At 37.0% G+C, this 23,516-nt stretch overlaps 1 protein-coding gene across 1 annotated transcript in view; it reads right to left on the bottom strand.

Annotated features, from left to right (window-relative positions):
• Positions 1–12,403, bottom strand: part of AADAT (aminoadipate aminotransferase) — a 34,193-nt gene extending 21,790 nt beyond the window's left edge. Inside the window, exons 1-4 of the mRNA XM_020997864.2 lie at positions 12,174–12,403; positions 11,384–11,501; positions 10,051–10,219; positions 2,848–2,980 (exon numbers count right to left, since the gene is read on the bottom strand). Of these exons, the coding sequence (XP_020853523.1) occupies positions 2,848–2,980; positions 10,051–10,219; positions 11,384–11,450 (369 nt within the window). The 5' untranslated portion in view covers positions 11,451–11,501; positions 12,174–12,403. The remainder of the gene's footprint in view (positions 1–2,847; positions 2,981–10,050; positions 10,220–11,383; positions 11,502–12,173) is intronic.
• Positions 12,404–23,516: the final 11,113 nt, after the last annotated feature.

The raw sequence follows: 23,516 nt of genomic DNA, 5'->3' as shown, positions 1-23,516 counted from the left end.
TTTTCAGTTATTGGTCTCCAAATACTAGTTATTCCATCACCTAACTCTGGTCACCAACCAAAAGAATGTGAAGTAAAAGGAACATCAGAAAAGTGAGCTCTGGGAAAGTTAAAATGTTTGCTGCCATTTAAAAAAATCCTTTGGCATAATATAGCAATAGAAACTGGAATGAAATAGGATTGTCAGACCACAGATTTCAAGCCACTGTTAGAATATCATAATCTAAGGCAAATATGAGCCTTCATTTTTATATCTATTTCTTTTTCATTTTTCTTTATGGTACACGTTGACTAATCAGTCTCCTGCCAGTTGAGATACAGTTTACTATCTACTTTGTGTTTCACTTACAAATGACTTTATTCTGAGAGGCCCTTGTCTGGGTGTACTGGGAGCCATGATCAACCTTACACCATCCGTAGGCCACATGCTTCAGTCAGAAGGATTTGGGCCCTTATGTGAGCCCCACTGCAAAAATCCTTTTTCAATGCTTTCCCATGTTGTGGAAGTAACCATAGGTTCTCAGAGGATATGCCAGTTAAGCACAAGATCTGGGAGATTCTACTAAGTTGGAAAGGCTTCCAATATGGTCACTGTGACCAACTGCTGTGTTGGAAACAACCCAAGTGTGAAGAAGCTCAACAACAGTAGGCTGCACACTAAGTAATGAATCATTTGGCTATGAAACAGATAAACATACAAAACAGTTCTAAGGGAGTGTCCATGTAGGCAGTGATGGTAGCAGAGTGACAGAAAGGGGGGCAGAGGTGACAAAAATTACATGGGTTTTAGACCAACTAAAAACATTCCTTTAAGCATTGGTATTTAAAAAGTGAGGTTACTATACAGTGACCAAAGAATTGATATGGGAACTGACTTGCCTCAACACTAATATTCTTGTACATATAATCAGAAAATATAAAGAAGATGCAGCTGACTGTAATGATATTCTCCTGCAAAGAAATGTAAAAAAAAAGGCAATGCAAATAAAAGATGTGGTGGTATGCCATCCTGTACACAAAGGAAACAAGAAGTTTCCCTCATGGTACTGGTTAACTTTTGGTCATAGGTCATCTCTTCTAGAAGTGTTCATGATAAGTCTAGGCCACAAGATAATTGCAGTTTAAGGCAAGATCTATTGCAAACAATAAAGAAATAAAGAAATGTTTTGCAAAGGTTGATTAGATCCTCCAAAGTGGATCCTCCTATATGCCAACATATACACAGATACTCAGAGACCTTATTATAAAATGAGCACATTGGAGTATGGTGAAAAACTATGAAAATATAGTTTGAGATTAAAAATTGAGAGCAGCCAGAGGTTTCCTGCTAACTCAGAAGGTTCACATTTGTAAATCATGAACAGTTTATTCCAGAAAAGGGATCAGAACATAAGACTTCACTGTTCCTATTGTTTGTGGATTTTTAAAAAGGTAACTCAGAACAAAACGTACCCTAAAAATTGTTCTCCAATTAGGTGTACCTCCTATGCAATTTGTTAAGATCATTTAAGATTCTTTGATAGATACAACAAAGATATAACTTTGATTAACGATCTTTTGACTATACAAATCAAACAAGTTATAAAGTAGGGAGATATAGAATTCAAAGTATTCATCAATGCTATGAAGAATGTCCTCTGCATAATATGAGAGGGATTCCCTACAAATAATGAGTCTTCCAAATACTCCAGTTTGCGAATGACATTGTGCTGATTACATTAAACTCCTCAATACTATGGGACTCTTCTTTTTGTTGTGAGATCCACAATAACTACTCAAAAGAAACTGATAGAGAAAGTAATATTAGAAAGAACTACGTGAAAGAAGAATGCACATTGCCCATAGTATGACAAGCAGTTGGATGAGTAGCCCTTGGATAAGTTTACACTATAAATATTTTCAAAAAGCCTGAGTATAAGATGGATCATGAAGTAGGACTAGAAGAAGGATGGACTTGGCTGTATTTGGAAAACTACAGCACTTTTATGGAGCACCATAAACTCCAAAGAATCAAAACTGAGGGTGACCCAAAGGGTGATGGTGATACACTTGTTGGGAATAAGTCAAACTACATCAAATTACCAATGAAGAGTTGGTATCGTAAAAGATAAAACTATGTATCACTGGAAAAAAAAATGGAGGAGTCATAAAAAATGAAGAAGTAACAGATGGACAGATAGGAAATGTGGCACTAATGATCAGAGTTGTTAAAGCTTCTAGAGCAGGGGTTCTTTCTGTGTCATGAACCCTTTTGACAGACTATCAAAGTCTATGAACTATTCCTCAGATGAATATTTTTAAGTGCATAAAATAAAATGCATAGGATTATAAAGGAAATCAATTATATTGAAATATAATTGCCAAAATATTTTTAAAATAAGTTCATTGACTCTCAGGTCAAGAACCCCTGAACTACAGGAAGGGCTTCAGTATAGCAGGTAGAAGATCATGGAGGATATATGGAAGGCCATGGACAGGAAGTGGGCAGGATGAGAAGGCATGTGAAGGTTTATGATTTGCCCCTATCAATGGTCTAAGTATATACTGAAGTAATATTTATTCAGTAATGGTAATATTCTAATCAATTCTGTATTATTTGCATTGACAGAAGGAAGCAGAAGTATAAAGAATCAACCCCAAAATTATTTCTATGTGGCTTGTGCAGGCAGTCAGCAACACACATACCCCTTTCCTGTGTCATTCCCTAGTCTTTAGCCCAGACGATGACTAAAGTGGCACCAACACGAATCCAGAACGTAGATCATTCACGTATGGGTAGCCAAGAGGTGCACGTATGCATAAATACATTCAGTTCTACCTACAGGAGCCGTGTTCCTTTTAGTCTTACTTTACAAAGGCCTTCTTGGCTCCCAGTGGTGACGCACACATCCAGTTGTCCTCGCTCAGGACTGAACTGGGCAGTGGGGGGCTTGTGGATGCTTGTCTGGAACCTCTTCAGCCAGGACAACAGCTCTGGAATCCTAAAACACAAATTAAATTTCAATATTTGTTTTTCCTCAGTGCATAATTCATTCTATGTTATTCAGAAGCAAGTTTACATGTGTTACCTTGAAATTGCCTTTGGCAAGCTTGCAGTGAAAAATGTTCTCAATTCAACTCAACAGACATTTGTTAATCACCTACAATCAGCAGGGTACAATGTCGTCACAGATAAAAACAGAAGAGTTCCTGACCTCATTTCAAGGAATTTATATTACACTGGGGAAAGGTAACAGTGTATTTTTCCACTAGAGACATAGGATTATAGATTTATTTAGTTTTTAAAAACAGTATTTTACTTTCCCCCAGTTACATGTCAAGAAAAGTTTGAGCATTCATTTTTAAAAAATTCTATGTATTTGTTTTTAGTTTTCAATATTCACTTCTAAATTTTCTCCTCTTCCCTCCACTACCCCCTCCCCAAGATGACATGCAATCTGATATAAGCTACATGTGTACAATCATATTAAACATATTTCCACATTAGTCACGTTGTAGAAAAGAACTAGAACCAAAGGCAAAAACCATAAGAAAGAAGAAACAAAAAAAGGAGAAAAAATAGTATGTTTTGGTCTATATTCAGATTGCATAGTTCTTAACCTGGATGTGGATAGCATCTTCCATCATGGGTCTTTTGGAATTGTCTTAGATCCTTGTATTGGTGAGAAGAATTAAATCTATCAAAGCTATCAAATCTATCTCACGACGTTGCTGTTATTGTGTACGACGTTCTGGTTCTGCTCATTTCACTCAGGATCAGTTCATGTAAGTCTTCCCAGGTTTTTCTGAAGTTTGCCTGCTTATCATTTCTTATGGAACAATAGCATTCCATTACATCCATGTACCACAACTTGTTCAGCCATTTCCCAATTAATGAGCATCTCCTCAATTTCCAATTCTTGGCCACCACAAAAACAGCTGCTATAACTATTTTTGTACATGTGGGTGCTTTTCCCATCTGTATGATCTCTTTGGGATACAGACCAAGAAGTGGTATTGCTGGGGTAAAGGGTATGCACAGTTTTATGGCCCTTTGGGCATAGTTCCAGAATGGTTGGATCAGTTCTCAATTCCACCAACAATGCATTAGTGTTCCAATTTTCCCATATCTTCTCCAACATCTACCATTTTCCTAGCATTCATTTTTTTACAAGATTTTGAGTTTAAAATTTTTCTCCCTCCCTCCCCTCTCCTCTTCTGAAAATGGTAGGCAGTTTGATACAAAAATCTACTGAAGAAAGCAACTTCTTAAAGAGGAAAACTGGCTAAATGGAGAAGTACAAAAGCTACTTGAAGCAAACAATACCTTAAAAGTTAAAATTGGGTAAGTGAAAGCTAATGACTCTATGAGACATCAAGAATCAAACAACATAAAAAAAAAGAAAAAAGTAGAAGAAAATGTAAAATACCTCATGGTAAAAACAACTGGAAAACAGATCCAGGAGAGACAATATCAGAATCAATGGACTACCTGAAAGCCATAATTAAAAGGAGGACCTGGATAGCATCTTTCAAGAAATTATTAAAGAAAACTGCCCTGATATCCTGGAACCAGAAGGCAAAATAGGCATTGAAAGAATCTATCAATCACCTCAGAAAAGAGAACCCAAAACAAAAACTCCAAAGAACATTATAGCCAAATTTCAGAACTGTCAGGTCAAAGACAAATGATAAGTGGCTAAAAAGAAATAATTCAAATATCGGAGAGTCACAGTCAGGATTACACAGGACTTAGCAGACATAACATTAAAGGACTGGAAGTCATGGAACACGATAATCCAGAAGGCAAAGGAGCTAGGACTACAACCAACAATCACCTACCTGGCAAAATTAAACATAATACATCAAGGGAAAAAACGGTCATTCAACCAAACAGGGATTTCAAGCTTCATAAGCATAATTCATAAGGAATTTATCAAAAACATTTGACCTCCAATATCAAGACCCATGAGAAACATAAACAGGTAAAAAAAGAAAATAAAACATAGAGGATTCAAGAGAGTCAAACTATTTACATTCCTACACGGGAAGATGATACCTGTAATTCTTAAAAACTGTATTATTAATATTATAGCTAGAAGGAATATACATAGAGAGTATAAGGTAAACTTGATGGAATGACATAAAAAATTTAAGGGATAAGAAAGAGGAGTACAAAGAAGGAAGGGAGAGGTAGAATGGGGCAAATTCTTTCAGACAAAGAGGCACTAAAGAGCTATTACAGTGGAGATGAAAATGGGAGGGTGGGTGATGAGCATTGCTTGAACTGTACTCTCATCAGTATTGGCTCAAAGACAGAATAATATACACGATCAGTTGGATATAGAAATCTATTTAACCTGACAGAGAAGTAAGAGGGGAGGAGATCAAGTAAGGGAGGGTAGGGACTGACAGTAGGGAGGGCAGATCAGGGAGGTGGTAGGTAGGAGCAAAACACTAGTGAGGAGGTGAAAGGAGAGAGAGGACAAACAGAAGGAAGAATAGGAACGAAGGAAATACACAGTTAGTAATCATAACTGTAAATGTGAATGGGATGAACTCTCCCATAAAATGGAAGTAGGTGGCAGAGTGGATCAAAAACCAGAATCCTACAATATGTTTGTTTACAAGAAACACATCTGAAGCAGAGTTACACACCAGAGTAAAGGTAAGGGGCTTCAGCAGAATTCATTATGCTTCAGCTGAAGTAAAAAAAGCAGGAGTAGCAATCCTGATCTCAGACAAAATAAAAGCAAAAGTTGACCTAATTAAAAGAGATAAGGAAGGAAACTACATTTTGCTAAAAGGTATCATAGACAATGAAGCAATATCAATGCTAAATATATAGGCATCAAGCATCCAAATTCTTTGAGAAGTTAAGTGAGTTACAGAAAGAAAACAGCAAAATTATAGTAGTGGGGAACCTCAACTGTCCTCTCTCAGAACTTGAGAAATCCAACCAAAAAATAAACAAGAAAAAAACTAAGGAGGTAAATAGAATATTAGAAAAGTTAGATATGATAGACCTTTGGAATGGGAACAGAAAGGAATATACCTTTTTCTCAGCAGCACATGGCACCTGCACAAAAAATACCCATGTAATAGGGTATAAAAATCTCAAAATCAAATGTAAAAAGGCAGAAATAGCAAATATATTCTTTTTGGATCATAATGCAATAAAAATTATATTGAACAAAGGGCAGTAGAAATATGGATTAAAAATTAATTGGAAATTAAATAACCTAATCCTAAAGAATAAGTGGGTCAAAAAATAAATCATAGAAATAATCTTTGATTCACTTCACTTAAGATACACAGGTACAAAAATACAGTGACTGTGAGAGTATTGTCAAGGTTTGATTGATCGTGTCAAGCTGCATTGTAAGGTTCTGCCTCCTCAGCCAGAAGAGGCAATTCTGAAAAATCTAAATTATTAGTATTATTATGAAAATCACAGAACTATTTCCTAAACTTCCAATGATGTAATATTTGCAAAGTGCTTTAAAAGTGTCAAAACATTATTAAATGCCAGTTATTATAGGTATTGTCATTATCATTCTATCCTAAGCCTTCAAGACCAGGTAGAAAATTCTGGCCCAGTCAATCAAGCCACATTTGATCCCTAAAGGAATTCATTTTCTAGGGGCAAGCTGACAGTGGGGTGTTATGGCCAAGGACAGCATGTTCTTAATGTTGAAGGAAGCACGGATAAGTTTCTACAGAGACACATGAATAATTCTGCAGAACACAATGTTCTGAATTGCATTTTGGAGTCTCTGCTAGTGTAGAAAAAAAGAACATAGTTAATTATTAAAGAATCCTTGAAAAATGAGACTGGAAAAAATCTCAAAATCAATTAGTTATCATTTGGTCAAACTGAAAGTTTTAAGCTATGTGGAAGTCTCCAGAAAGCCTACTGTATCTTTTGGCACACTCAATAACAAAAAGAGATACTGGGGAATGGAAGGCTAGTTAACACTGGCCTGTGGTGAGTGGTAGATACTATCAAGAGTCTTCTGCTGCTGTATCCCCATTTTCAAACTCTTTACTTCTCCCAGCCCTCACATATGCCTTACAGGAAATAACTGATTAATATTTTAATTATTATCTTGAATAAAGTCACAGGATCATAGATTCAAAGCTGGAAAGGACTTTAGAGGTCTTCTAGTTCAGTGCTTCTTAAACTGTGGTAGCGACCCCACAGTTTAAGAAGCACCGAAGAGGTCATCAGAGGAAAAAGTTTAAGAAGTCCTGTAGCCCAACCCCCTCATTTTACAGATGAAGAAAGTGAGATTCAGGGAAATTAACTGACTTCCCTGAAGTGAGAAAGGTGACTTGGAAGAACCAGGATTTGAATGGAGGTCCTCTCATATCAAATCTAGTGTTTTCCATGGTACTACATTGCATCCCAACTATGTCCCCAGTGTCAATGATGAAGGGAAGTTCAGAGAAAGCAGGAAACTTAATGCATTGAGATGGGGGATTACAGAAAGAGATCAAAACGGGTAGGGAATAAGAGTGAGAAGCCAGGAAGGAAAGAACTAGAAGGGAAGGAAAAGCAGGATATTATATTGAAGAAGACAGCTTCCTTCTCCCATTCAAAACACGAGACCTATCCCATTTGCTTGTTGCTTCCAGCTCCTATTGAGAATCATTCCCACATAGCTTTTGGAGACATTAGATGGTGTTACTCTGACTTAATCTGTACACAATCTTACCAAATGATGGTCTGATGTAATCTTAACAGCCCACTCTCGCCCACAACATTCTGAGGATCACAGGCCTTGAGGCAAAAGGATTTCAGGGACCATTCTAGTCTAATTCTCTTTTTACAGATGAAGAATCTAGGACCAAGGAAAGTTACATAACAGTGCCCAACTACTACACAGGCAGCAATTGTTGGAAGCAGGAAACTTATTCTTGTATTTTACTAGCCAATACTTCATTATTTTCTAATGCAGCTTAAAATACACCTAGTCAGTGTCCATATGTGATATCCCTCTTTGTGATTAAAAAAGCAAAATAAAACAATTTTTGGTATATATGTAGAATATAATCTCCTCTCCCAGGCTCTTGGGTTTTTTTGTCCAGACCAGGGATCTTTACAGTATGGGGAACTTTGTAGATTAATAATAACACAGCCTTAAAGAATTGCCCCAGACTACTGAGAGGTTAAAATGTGATTTGTTCAGAGTCACATAGCTAGTATATGTTACAGGCATAACTTGAACCCAGGTTTTCATGACTGCTAGGCTGGCTTTCTATCAACCATGTGACACTTGGTGTATCTTAGGCTGAAAAGCTAGGACTCTACCAACCTCTCGATAGGCTGTGTTTACTAGATTTGGGATCATTTTTGTGACTGTCTTAAACACCAATATATATACCACCCACAAGTCTAGTGACCAAAGGAGTGTCTGTTTTTAGTGATTAGGAAAGAGATAGGATGACTTTAAGTGCCATCCTGCAAGATTCTGTCAAAGCTTAGAATGCCCTTAGCTTTTCTAGTAGCTACATGCCAGCATAAATCACATAAATGGTAATTTTACCATAACGAACTTCAAGCTGAGCTATATAGAAATGGCATTTTAAAAACAGAAAATACACTGATTTTGTAGTAACAATTCCATTTGTACTTAGTAAATGTGATTTTTAATGAGCAGTCAGTGACCACAAATGTAATATAGAAGTCTAACTATGAGCAAACATTTTGATTGGCAAATGTAGAATTAGAAAAGTTTCAATGAAAAAATAAGGACCAAAGATGATCTTATTCATCTTTGCATTACCCACAACACTTGGCAATGCCTTGCACATGTTCAGCATTCAATAAATATTTGTTAGATAAATAAATGAATGAATGAATGAGACAATTAAAACTGTGAGCTCCTGGAGGGAAGGGTTGGTTTTTTTTTTTTTTGGAATGGATTTGTACCCTCAACACATAGCACAGTGCCTGGCATATGGTAAGCACTTAATAAACGCTCGTCGACTTGTTTTTGTGTGCATATGTGTGTGTGTGTGTGTATAAGCTCAATATATATGTCTATACTTATATATGTTTATGCATCTAGATGGGTTTATATACTATATAGTCCTCTGATACATACTGACTGTGTGATCCTGGGACAGTCACTTAACCTCTTAGTGCTTTAGGCAACTATCTTAAGATTATATGTTACAGAGAAGGTGTTGACATTCATTAGTAAAGGAAATCTTCTCAGCCAGCAGTTGCTATACCAAAGAAATCATAAATCTAGTCTCTATTCCTATCTATATATGTATGTGTGTGTGTGTGTGTGTGTAGATACATACTTTGTATTTTATATTTCCTTTGAATTACACATTTACTTATTTGTATATAAATGAGACCTGATTTCAAATCCAGTCCCAGACACTAGCTATATGACACTGCACAAGTCACTTTACCTATTTGAATCACTCTCCTCATCTATAAAATGGGGAAAATAATAGCACCTACCTTGAAGGTTTGTTGTGAGAATCAAATGAGATAAAAATTGTAAAGCACTTAGCACAATGCCTGGCACATAAGTAGGTACTATATAAATGTTAGCTATTATTTTTGTGGTTGTTTTATTTATTTATTTGTTTGTTTATTCCCTCTCCTCCTATCCCTCCTTGAGGTCAAGCACTATTTCATTTTTTGTATTTGGAGTTCTGGTATGTAGCATATAGTAGGCACTTAAACCCCTGTTGAATTCAATTGAACTCCTAATCCCAAAGCAGGCCCATTTTGCCAACTGTGAATGAACATTGCTTTGGTAATTTAGTGGATCTCAGAACTCACTCATGTGATCTTCCTTCTACTGGTTCACACTGAAACTCAACCATGCTATGAGAACCCATCCTAGCTATTACTCTTTTCCAATAATTCCCCCATCACCAATAGTTTCCTCTCTATTATTATTATTTCTCTAATCTTTCAATCTAACCTAGATTGAAAGCTCTGTTAGAAAATACCATAATTAACTCTGCTAAGCACAGGGTTATTGCATTGCTGATACTATTGAAAATCAGGGCATAAAGTTACTGTCATCTTTTTGATAGCTACCCTGCTGTGGGAGAATACTGAAGTGCTCTCTTCATTAAATCTTCCCCAAATTCAATGGTAGTTCCATCTTCTACGGTGATCTTTGCAGTCTTAAAGGGGAAAGTGTTAGGATTTGGAGCTCCTCCAGCCAAGGAAATGAGTGATGGTGGTGATTTCAGCATCAGTTCAGCTAGAGGAAACATGAAGAGGGGTAAATGACAAAAAAAACTTTATTCCAGGCGATCACTCTTCAACAAGGAAAGTACCCAATGTGTTATAGCTTGCAAAATTGTTTCTTTCCCTCTTCAAGATACAGAAGGCTGAAAGGCCTCTTATCTTACTTCAATATATCACAAAACCTCAATTTCATTGGAAAGAGTGATCTTTCCACCAATGCTGAATGAGATCCCTGTACCCTTTGGTAATGGAATAGTTGCCTTACCTGAGTTTGAATCTACCTGTAACATCATGGGACTATGGGCAAGTCACTTCTCCCTTCACATTTATGTGTCTCAGTTTGCTCATCTGGAGTAGTTTAGTTTTCTCATTGACAACTCTAGTTCCTACTCCACGGGGAGGTTGTGAGGGTCAAAATGAGACTGCATTAAGTCAAATGCTAAATAACATCAGCTATTATTAGGTAGTCTTCAAGAATGGCCAACACTTTCAGCTTACCAATGAAATAATCGTGATCTGAAAATTGTGATCTCTTACTGTTTCACTTTTGACAATCTCCATTAACTCAAACACCACTGCTTACAAGGGACCTTTCTTGATCTCCCTCTCACTGTCTTGAAATAATTTTGTATTGGTCTTTATTTACTTTTAAATTTATTGTTATTTATATTTCTTTATTTACTTACTGTGTACATAGGAGCATGGATCTAGAGCTGGAAGGGATATTTAAAGTCATCTAATTCAAACATCTAATTTTCCAGACAAGGCAAAATGAGGCCCACAGGGACTAAGTAATTTGCTCAAGATCATACAGAGAGTGTGACATTTTGTTTCCTCCCAGTAGATACAATTTCCTTGTTTTCATATATCTAATGCCTAGACTAGTTTCTCATATATGAGAAGTGTTTGTTCAATTGAATCAAACCTTTTTACCAGTCTTGGTAAAAGTCTTCATTGTCTTCACCTATTTGTTTTCCCCTACCCACCCTCTAAAGATGTGGGACCTCTAACTGAGTGACCTAAATAAAATGTTCACAGCAGTGATCAGGAAGAGGAATAAAGGTCTAGGATAGTCAATTCATGAACAAGGAAACTAAATAACTGAGACTTGAATGCACTTGTCCAATTGTCAGAAACACCAGTGGAAAACATCTGATAACAAAGAAACCATACTCACTCAATAGCCTTATTGGAGAAGGCTTTCTTGCAGCACTCACTGCTGTGAGGAATCGGGTGTAATTCATGTTTGTAAGGGTGATCAGAAAAGACAGTCCCTTTCTTCAGTGTGTTCAGGGCTAGAAAAACAAAACAGTGAACTTCCCAGTACAATAATGCCATGTTAGGCTGACAGACTTCATTCTACACATAGCTGCCCGTCCGCTCAATTTGGTATGGTGAAACAGCAATTGATAATTAATACTTTTATAGTATTTTTATAACCTCTGGAGTAGGTGAAACAGTAGGTGACCCAACTCCTAAATGATAGAGGAAGGAGGTAACACATGATCTCTCAAAGTCATTATACAGAAATAGTTATTTAAAACTATTTTGTTAAGTTATCAAGTTATTTATTAAATATCAAAATAACTTTAAATACTAACACTAATAGCTAGCATTTATAAGGCTTGCGAAACAGTTCCTTATGTTATCTCATTTGATTCTCATAACAAACCTGGGAGGTAGGTGCTATTATTCCCCATTTTACAATTTTAGGAACTGAAGCAGACAGGTTAAGTGATTTGCTAAGAATCAAAGGACTTTTGGACTCGAAGTCCAAAACTTAACAACAACAACAACAACGACGACGACAACAAAAACCCTGAAAGATTAACAACCACTGTTATAAAAAATCTATACGGGAACTGTGATTATTGTGGCCAATCTGAGGCAGTGACAAGGTGCTGGGGGTGGGGGTAGGAGTTGTATTTAAAGTCAGAGGAGGTGGGTTTGAATCCTGGTTCTGCTACCTTGTGTGATGCCAGGTAAGTCCCTCTAGGTCCACGAGCTTTAGTTTCCCCAAATGCAAAACTCAGGGTTGTACTCGATGGCTGCTCAAGTTCCTTCTAGCTGCCAAAGCTGAGCCACAGACCTGCTCATGCAAGTCGCCTTCAATCTACGACAAGCATTTATTAGGCTCCTACAACGAACCAGGCACTGTGATATGCCCTGGGGATACAAAGAAAGGCAAAGACCCCGTACCTACCCTCCAGGGGCTCAAAGCCCAGCTGGGTAGAGTACACTGGCTTTTGTATCTTTCACGGATACGAGTGTTTTTTTTTTTTTTGATTGGCTGGGGTGGGGTGGGGCGGGGAGGATGGAAAGGAAGCCCCTGCTTTCCGGAGCCAATCAGGTTGCCCCTCGGCTTCCTGCCTCTTCCCTTGGCACCGCCCCCAGCACGCCTCTTGGAGGAACCTCTCACGTCCCCCCCGCCACTGGCCAACGGCGTGCCGCTCTCGGCTCCCCTCCCGCTCAAGCAGTCACGTGCTAATAGAATATGGCGTCTCCCTGGCTGCCCTGTGGATCGGGGACAGAGGGAAAGGGAGTGGGTAGGGGGAAGACGTCCAGGCTCAGCGCAAGGGGGCAGGGAGCACCTCCTGAGGGAAGGGAGTGGGCGTGGACTGCCCGTCCGAGCCGAAAATGATTGAAAAGCAAAAAATTAAAAGGAGCTTTTACCTCTCTCCTGGAGCTCGCAGCCAGCAAAGGTCCTTCCTTCCCGAGGAAGAGAAGAGAGGGAAGAGAGCTCTCAACGGGACTCGGCAGCCCGCGCGCGGATCCCCAGACTGAAGGAGGCTGCGGACTCCCGGGAGGCGGGAGAATGCCTTTCCAGGGGGCGCCGCGGACGCTTTGTGATTCTTTCCTGCCATCTTCTGGTCGTGCTGGGGAACGGCATTCGCTGCAATTCATTTCAATTCTTTTAACTTCCAGTTTTGCTCCTATTGTGCTCAAAGCCCAATCTAGGCCCTGAGGATGCTGAGTTCCAAAAAAAAAAAAAAGAAAAGGAAAAGAAAAACACGTTCTGACCCTACAGGGCTGACTTTCTATTGGGGAGAGAGGTGGGATCCACAGTGGAGGCAACAAGGATATATTAAACGCCTACTATGAAATAAACACTCTGCAGATTATGAGGTTGGTGACTTTGCACAGCCCTCCCTCACTTAAATCCAATTCACTTTCAAGGCAAGGCTTCACCTTTCTCATGGTATGGTCCTCTTCGAGAATGAAGGATAAACACCAACAACAAATACTTTCCACTTAGGGGAGGGGGTTGGATTCAACTGGGGGAGGCAATAGTGGAGGCAACAAGCATATATCCAGCGCCCACTATGGGGCAGACACTGTGCGGTTGAGTAAATACAGAATAAGAGAGCTGTAACTGGGTCAAAACACTTGAGCTGTGTTTTGAAGGACACGTAGGGGTTGTAAGAGATGAAGACTTCTTACACGCTTCTCTCCTCATGCACACACAGCTTATGGTAGACCACTTCTGTTGTCCACGCACAGCATGCCATTTCCCCCCCAGTCTGTGCCTTTTCATTGGCTGAACCTAGTGTCTGGAATGTCCTCCCGCCTTACCTCTGTATCTTAGGATCCCTGGCTTCCTACTAACTCCATCTCAAACACTACTTTTTGCAGGAGGGCTTGTCTTGCACATACCTATTTATTTGCATGTTATTTCTCCCAACCTTCCCCCACCCTATCCCCTATTAGATGTAAATATCCTTGAGGACAGGAACAATTTTAAGTTTTTCGGTGTATCCCTAGCTTAGCATACTATCTGGCAAATAATGCTTATTAGTAGATGTTGTTTGAACAATTCACAGCCAAACTCATAGAAAAAGCTGTCGAAATCCTCCACTTCTTTCACTCATTTTAAAAAACTCCCTTCAACCCAAGTTTTTACAGAATTAACTCTTTCCAGAGTTACCAATGAACTTTTAGAAATATTTTTATTGATATCTTTTGTTTTTACATCAGCTTCATTTCAAAATATGTCCTTCCCTCTCCCTAACACACCTGGAGAGTGATCTTTTCTAGTAAAGAATAAAGAAGAAAGAAAATAAAGTAGTTCAGCAAACTAACCTACATGTCAGCCAAGTTTGACTGCATCTACAGTGTTCTAAATCCATAAACTCTCATCTTTCAAAGAAAGGAGGGAAATATATACTCCTATTTCTTCTTCCAGGCCAGGCTGGGTTATTAAAATGACATAGTGTTCAGTTTTGATTATTTTGTTCTTGTTCTTTCCTTTTACATTTTGGTAGTTATTGTGTATATTGTTTTCCTCATTCTGCTGACTTCATTTGACACCAGTTCAGAAGTGTTACTATGCAGTTCTGTATCTTAATAGCTATTATTGTGATATTCTGTTACATTCATATTCCATAATTTATTCAGCCATTTCCCCAATCAATTGACATCCTTTTGTCTGTAGTTTTTTGCTACTGAAAGAAAATGCTGCTTTAAATATTTTAAATGCATAGCAGTGGGATCTTTGGGTCAAAATTATGGATGTTTTAGTCATTTTCTTGTAATTCTAAATTACTCTCAAAAGTGGTTGGAGCAGTTCACAGTTTGACCAATATTCCATCAGTGTGTCTGTCTTTCTATGACCTACTAATTCATGATTCTTTAATTGCCAAATCTAATGGCCTTTCTTGAGTGCTTGGCAATATTTGATACTAACTACTCTTTCCTCCTGCTTACTATCTCCCCTTGTATTTCTCATTTGACCTATCCAAACTTAGTGTCCTTTGCTGGATTATCTTCCATGTCCAAAAGAATGTAAGCTCATTGAGGGCATAGGCTTTTAAATTTCTACCTGTAGCCTTTCCATCTACTGAACCATGAGTGACCCTGAGAGGCTCAACTCTATCCAGTGTCCTGATGAGGACAAGGCAATAGTCCTAGTGCCACTCTGGGAAGAATTTATTCCCGTCCTTTCTGGAAAATCATTCCTGATCAGTATCATCCCTGAACTCCTGGAAATGAATCCAACATCTAGTGGAAGAATGAACCTTTGCCTCCCTTTAGTCTTATGTTATAATTTCATCCAATCACACAGAAAGGATCTCTTTTCCTCTCCTCTTCTCTCCTCTCCTTTCCTCTCCTCTTCCCTTCACTTCTGTTCTCTCCTTTTCTTTTGTAGGTAATAGGGAATTTAAGTAAGAGTGGATGACATGGTCAGTACTGCACTTCAGGAAAATCATCTTGACTGCCTAGTGGAAGATGGATTGGAGTAGGGAGACACTTGATTTGGGAGATCAATAGGAAGGAAGGAGGGAGGGAAATAAACATTACAAATATCCATTCATTTGATCCTGACGATAACCTTGTGAGGTAGGTGCTATTATTGTTCCCATTTTACAGAGGAGAAGTTACTTGACCAGAGTCACACTCTAGTAAATGTTTGAAGCCAAATTTGAACTGAGGTCTTTCTGATTCCAGGCCCAATGTGCTATCCACTGCACCACCTATGTGCTTGTATATAGTCTAGATGACAGATGATGAGGACTGGTGAAAGAGTGTTGTATGAGTGGAGAGAAAGGGACATATAGGAGAGTTATTCTGAAAGTAGAAATAATAAGATTTGGCAATAGATTAGATGTGTGGGATGAGTGAGGAGTCAAGGATAATCAGGAGGCTGAAGAAGCATCACTGTGTTAGTAAATGTTTACCAATTGACTCTCTGAAAAAATACGTATACAGGATACACTTTTGAGTTTAACCTGCATTATTAACATTTTCTCCATGACCTTCTTAAGTCTAGAGAATTAACAAAACAAATCAATCTCTGATTTCTAGCATTTGCTGATTTCCTAAGTGTAAATATTCTCACCTTGAAAATTTAACAATTAGTTTTGACTCCAGCACAATTTGAAAACAAGGGAGGTGTTTTAAAATTAGAATTTTTAAAAAAAAATTTTTTTGGCAGGGGGGAGATAAGTCTGGGACTCTTGTCTTAGTTTTGCATGGATGAAAGGGGATTTAACATTTGTGTCTGTATCTAGTGTCATCAAGATGCCTAAGGAAACAAAAGGTCATTTCTGAGAGGATGGAATAAGTTGTGGGTGGGCAAGAGTGCCTTTAGAAATGCAAGAAAGTGGAAGCTGTAGTTTGCCCCAGAAAAGTAATCTGAAATTATTACTTATGTCCCCTTTCTGAAATTGCCTATTTTCCTATGTTTGACTCTCTTTCTCTGTCCCCCCCCCCTTCTCTCTCATTCATTCATTGTGGGAAGTATTATGGAAGGTTAGAAGAATCAAAGAATGGAAATTTTAAAGAGTTAAAAAAATTGGTGAATGGGAAATTCCAACACCAGAATTTCAACATAGTATGGGACAGGATAAAGTTGGGTTTCTGCAAGCTTTGGCAGGTCCACACTGAGTAAGTACAGTGCCAGTGATATATATTAATGGAATTATAGTGCCAGTGATATATATTAGTGGTCTGATGACCAGATAAGCCAAGTACAGAGGAATTCATTATTTAGGCAGTGTATTTTTAGCTACAGTCAGTCAAAGAGACACTCCAGTATAGAAAGGTTTTCATCCGCAAATGTGGAGAGAAGCTGCATATTCAGGAAATCACAGATCCTTGAGGTCCTGAAGAAGTACAGTATATTGAAGTATAAATTGTGAAATTTAAGCCACAAACCATTGGGGTTTCACTGTGTTTGTTCCTGTCCCTTAGTAGGTAATTAAATTGATTGTGACTTGTACTTTCTGTTTTGTAAGCATTTTATTTATAAATTCCACTGCAGGTTAAATACCTATGCAAATTAAACATGATGCAATATCTGAGTATGGAAAAAACTGAGGCACTTAACAAACAGACATCAGAAAGTGTTTCTTCACCACATGAAAATATAACCTTGTATTCTGCCTTGTTTTCGTAAGTCAGAAAAATGCTTGGAGTATTTAGGAAAAGGTCAGGCAAATGATTTTAAGTAATTTTTCAAATGTCCAGTATTAATGGCTTATTATTAATTACTTACTAACAAGGTTTGAGGGGCAGCTAAGTGGTATGTTGGATAGACCTCTGGTCCTGGAGTTAGGAAGACCTGAGTTAAAATTCAATTTCAGACATTTACTAGCTGTATGAACCTGGGCAAGTCACTTAACCCTGCTTGCCTCCATTTACTCATCTGTAAAATAAGCTGGAGAAGGAAATGGCAAACCACCCCAGCATCTTTGTTGAGAAATCCCCAAATGCAAAAAGCAAATCAGAAGGGGGGAGCCAAGATGGAAGAGAGAAGCCAGGAAATTGCCTAAGCTCTTCTGTTTCCTTCAGAAACAATGTTAAATCAAGCCTCTAAATGGATTCTGGAGCAGCAGAACCTACAAAAAGGTGGAGTGAAACAATTTTCCAGTTTAAGATAACTCAGAAGGACTTCAGGAAAGGTCTGTCTCACTTGAGTAAAAGGGGAGCCCAGCCCAGCCGAGCCCAGGGGTGTGTGGACAAACTAGCAGGAGGCTCTTAGCCACAGCACAGATCAGCAACAGAGGGCACTCTGTTCTGACTCAGCAGGCTAGTGGGATGGCAGTCTACCTGTGAGGCCTCTAGCCCCAGCACAGAAGGCAAACTGCCAGCTCTGGAACTCTGGCACAATTAGTGTGACTAGGCTGGACCACCCCAGCACAGTAGGCAAGCTGCCAGCACCTAAGGCCCCAGTGCAGAAAGCCAGTGATCATGTCCCTGCACCCCAGCACTAGAAGCTTGGGACAGTGCCCCTGTGCCCAAGGAATAGAGATCAACTTTTAAAAATGAGCAAAAAACCAAAAAGAGCCCTGACCACTGAAAGCTATTAGGCAACCGAGAAGATCAAAACACAAACTCAGAAGAAGAGAACAATGTCAAGCCTCATGTGAAGCTTCAAAGGGGAATATGAATTGGTCTCAAGCCCAAAAAGTCTTCTTGGAAAAAAGGATTTTAAAAATTAAGTAAGAGAGATGTAAGAAAAATTGAGAAAAGAAATAGGAGTTATACAAGATGATTATGAAAAAAAGAGTCAACAGCTTGGAAAAGGAAGCAGAAAAACTGACTGAAGAAAGCAACTCCTTTAAAAGTAGAATTGGCCAAATGGAAAAGGAGGTCCAAAAGCTAACTGAAGAAAAAATTCCTTAAAAATTAGAATTGGGCAAGAGGAAGCTGACTCTATGGAACATCAAGAATCAGTGAAACAAAATCAGAAAAATGAAAAAAAAATAGAGGGAGATGTAAAGTATCTCATTAGAAAAAAATAACTGCCCTGGAAAATAGACCCAGGAGAGATAATTGCAGAATTATGGAACTACCTGAAAGCCATGATCAAAAAAAGAGCCTGGACAGTAGCATCTTTCAAGAAATTATCAAGGAAAACTGCCCTGATACCCTAGAACCAGAGGGCAAAAATAGTCACTGGAAGAATCCACCAATCATCTCCTAAAGGGATTTCAAAATGAAAAGTCCAAGGAATATTGTAACCAAATTCCAGAATTATTAGGTCAAGGAGAAAATACTGCAAGCAGCCAGGAAGAAACAATTAAAGTATCAAAGAACCACAGTCAAAATTACATAGAACTTTGAAGCTTCTACATTAAAGTCTTTAAATATGATGTTCTGGAAGGCAAAGGAACTTGGATTCCAAGTAAGAATCAACTACCCAGCAATATTGAACATGATCTTTCAGGGGAGGAGATGGATATTCAATGAAATAGGGGAATTCCAAACTTCCCTAATGAAAAAAATCACAGCTGAACAGAAAATTAGATCTTCAAATATAAGACTCAAGAGAAGCAAAAAAAGGTAAACAGGAAATAAGAAAAGAAAACATCATTCAATAAGGTTAAACTGTTTACATTTCTACATGGGAAGATGATACTTGTAACTCTTGAGAACTGTATCTTTATTATGACATTAAAAAGGGGTATACATAGAGAGTGTAGATATAAGTTGATTTTTCTCTGATGATATAAAAAATTAAGGATGAGCAAAAGGATTTTATTGGAAGAAGAGGAAAGGGGGAATGCAGAATAGGGTAAATTATGTCACATGAAAAGGCACAAAAGACCTATTGCAGTAGAGAGAAAGAAGGGAGGAGGTAAGCATTGTCTGAACCTTGACTTCACTGGATTTGGCTCAAGGAAGGAATAACATACACAAGCAGTTGCTTATAGAAATTTATCCAACTCTATAGGGAAGTAGGAGGGGAAAAGGAAAAGAAAAGTGGGGGGCTGATAAAAAGGAGGGCAGATTGAAGGAGGCAGTGGTCAGAAGCTAAACGCTGGTGAAGAGGGATAGGGTGGAAGGAGAAAGAAAGTATAAATAGGGGGGAAATTAGGATGGAGGGAAACACATAGTTAGCAATTATAACTGTGAATGTGAATGGGATGATCTTTCCCACAAAATGGAAGCAGATAGAGTGAATTAAAAACCAGAATCCTACAATATGTTGTTTACAAGAAACACATCTGAAGCAGAGAGATACACACAGAATAAAGGTAAAAAACTGGGGCAGAATATATTATGCTTCAGCAGAAGTAAAAAAAAAAGCGGGGGTAGCAATCCTGATCTCAGGCAAAGCAAAAGCAAAAATAGATGTAATCAAAAGAGATAAAGGAGGAAACTACAACTTGCTAAAATAGACAATGAAGTAATATCAAGACTAAACATGTATGCACCAAGTGGTATAACATCCAAATTCTTAGAGGAAAAATTAAGTGAGTTACAGGAAGAACTTCAACCTCTCCTTACCAGAACTAGATGAATCTAACCACAAAATAAACAAGACAAAAGTTAAGGAGGTGAATAGAATTTTAGAAAAGTTAGATATGGCAGACCTCTGGAGAAAATTGGATAGAAAGGAATATACCTTTCTCCTCAGTGGTATATGGCACAAAAATTGACCATGTATTAGGGCATAAAAACCTTACAATCCAATACAAAAAGGCAGAAATATTTAATGCATCCTTTTCAGATCATGATGTAATAAAAATTACATGTAATAAAGGACCATGTAAAGATAGGCTGAAATTAATTGTAAACTAAATAATCTAATTCTAAGGAACGAATGGGTCAAACAACAAATCATAGACTTCCTTCAATAGAATGACAATAATGAGACAACATACAAAAACTCATGGGATGCAGCTGAAGTTGTTCTTAGTGGACATTTTATATCTCTCAATGCTTACATGAATAAAATAGAGAAAGAGGAAATTAACGAATTGGGCATGCAGCTAAAAAAGCCAGAAAAAGAACAAACTTAAAATTCCCAATTAAATGCCAAATTAGAAATTCTTAAAATCAGAAGAGAGATTAGTAAAATTGAAAATAAGAAAACTTGAACTAATAAATAAAACTAAGAGCTATTTTTTTTTGGAAACAACAACAACAATAAAATAAATAAACCTTTGGTTAATTTGATTACAAAAAAGAAAGAAGACCAAATTATCAGTATCAAAAACAAAAAGGGTGAATTCACTACCAATGAAGATGAAATCAAAGCAATAATTAGGAGCTATTTTGCCCAACTGTATGCCAATAAATCTGACAATCTAAGTGAGATAGATGAATATTTACAAAAATATAAATTGCCCAGATTAACAGAAGAGGAAATAAAATACTTAAGTAATCCCATTTCAGAAAAAGAAATTGAACAATCAATGAACTCCCTAAGAAAAAAATCTCCAGGGCCAGATGGATTTACAAGTGAATTCTACCAAACATTTAAAGAACAATTAATTCCAATACTATATAAGCTATTTGGAAAAATAAGTGAAGGAGTCCTACCAAATTCCTTTTATGACACAAATATGGTGCTGATACCTAAACCAAGAAGAGCCAAAACAGAGAAAGAAAATTATAGACTAATTTCCCTAATGAATATTGATGAAAATACTTTAAACAAAATATTAGCAAAGAGACTACAGCCATCTATCACGAGGATAATACAGTATGACCAGGTGGGATTTATACTAGGAATTCAAAGACTGGTTCAATATTAGGAAACCTATCAGCATAATTGGTTATCAATAAAAAAATGAACAGAAATCATATGATTATCTCAATAGATATAGAAAAAGCTTTTTCACAAAATACAACACCCATTCCTATTAAAAATACTAGAGAACATAGAAATAAATGGAATTTTCCTTAAAATGATACATAGTATCTATCTAAAAGCATCAACCAATCATTATATGTAATGGAGATAAGCTAGAAGCATTCCCAGTAAGATCAGGGGTGAAATAAGAATGTCCATTATCACCACTGTAATTCAATATTGTACTAGAGATGTTAGCTTTAGCAATAAGAGAAGAAAAAGAAATTGAAGGAATTAGAATAGGTGATGAGGACACAAAATTTTCACTCTTTGCAGATGGATAGGATGGTATACTTAGAAAATCCTAGAAAATTAATTAAAAATTGCTTGAAACAATTAACAGCTTTAGCAAAGTTGAAAGATATAGAGTAAATCCACATAAATCACCAGCATTACCAACAAAGCACAGCAGTAAGAGATAGAAAGAGAAATTCCATTAAAAATAACTGTAGACCATATAAAATATTTGGGAGTCTACCTGCCAAGACAAACCCACAAACTATATGAACACAATTACAAAACACTTTTCATACAAATAAAGTCAGATCTAAATAACTGGGAAAATATTAGTTGCTCAAGGGTGGGCCAAGCTAATATAATAAAAATGACAATTCTACCTAAACTAATTTACTTATTCTGTGCCATACCAATCAAACTACCAAAAGTTATTTTATAGAGCTAGAAAAAATAATAACAAAATTCATTTGTAATATTAAGGGAATTAATGAAAAAAAATGCAAAGGAAGGTGGTTTAGCCATACCAGATCTAAAACTGTATTATAAAGCAGCAATCATCCAAACTATTTGGTACTGGCTAAGAAATAGAGTGGTGGATAGGTGGAATAGATTAGAAACACAAGATACAGTAGTCAATGACTATACTAATCTACTGTTTGATAAACCCCAAAACTCCAGCTTCTGGTATAAGAACTCATTATTTGACAAAACATACTGAGAAAACTGGAAAATAGTATGGCAGAAACTAGGCATAGACCAACATCTCATACCCTATACCAAGACAAGGTTGAAATAAGTACATGATTTAGAAATAAAGGGTGATACCATTAGCAAATTAGGAGAGCAAGGAGTAGTTTACCTGTCTGATCTATGGAGAAGGGGAGAATTTTAAAAAATTATTTTTGTTCAATACTCATATCTTTCTAATTATATGAATCATCTTTGTGCAACAATAACCCAAAAGAAAAGCAATACATATGCTAAAACAAGATGAAATTTTACAGTGGAAATATGAAAAAGATATAGCTATATGCATGTATATGGGGATGTGTGGTAAGGAGGTTGTTTTCAGCATATCTCTTCATATTTATCCACACAGGTAGGAAGAGAATCACATTTTACTTTTGTCTTTTGAAAATGTAATTCTACTACACTCCTTTTTCTTTTTTTCTTTTTCTTATTTTTAGTTTTCAAAATTCACTTTATAAGATTTCGAGTTCATAAATTCTTCCATTGGTCTACAATTTTCTTTCTCTGTTTTGGCTCTTCCTGGTTTAGATATCAATACCATATTTGTATCATAAAAATAATTTGGTAGGACTCCTTTTTGCCTATTTTCCCAAATAGTTTATATATAACTGGAATTAATTGTTCTTTACATGTTTGGTAGAATTCACTTGTAAATCCATCTGTCTCTGGAGATTTTTTCTTAGGGAGTTCATAGATGGCATGTTCAATTTCTTTTTCTGAAATGGGGTTATTTATGTATTTTATTTCCTCTTCTGTTCATCTGAGCAATTTTTATTTTTGTAAATATTCATCCATTTCGCTAAGATTGTCATATTTATTGGCACACAGTTGGACAAAATAGCTCCTAATTGCTGTTTTAATTTCCTCTTCATTGGTGGTAAATTCACCTTTTCAATCTTTGATACTGGTAATTTGGTTTTCTTCTTTCTTTTTTTGAATCAAATTAACTAAAAGTTTATCTATTTTATTGTTTTTTCCCCCATAAAACCACCTCATAGTTTTATTTCAATAGTTCAATAGTTCTCTCAATTTCAATTTTATTAATCTCTCCTTTGATTTTCAGAATTTCTAATTTAATATTTAATTGGAGATTTGTAATTTGTTCTTTTTCTGGCTTTTTTAGCTGCATGCCCAATTTGTTAATTTCCTCTTTCTATATTTTATTCATATAAGCATTTAGAGGTATAAAATTTCCTATAAGAACTGCTTTGGCTGTGTCCCATAAATTTTGATATGTTAT

This window comes from Phascolarctos cinereus, unplaced genomic scaffold (genome assembly GCF_003287225.1).
Source record: "Phascolarctos cinereus isolate Bilbo 61053 unplaced genomic scaffold, phaCin_HiC Scaffold_9;HRSCAF=440, whole genome shotgun sequence".
NCBI classification, from domain to species: Eukaryota; Metazoa; Chordata; class Mammalia; order Diprotodontia; family Phascolarctidae; genus Phascolarctos; species Phascolarctos cinereus.
This window is presented reverse-complemented; position numbering and strand designations above follow the sequence as displayed.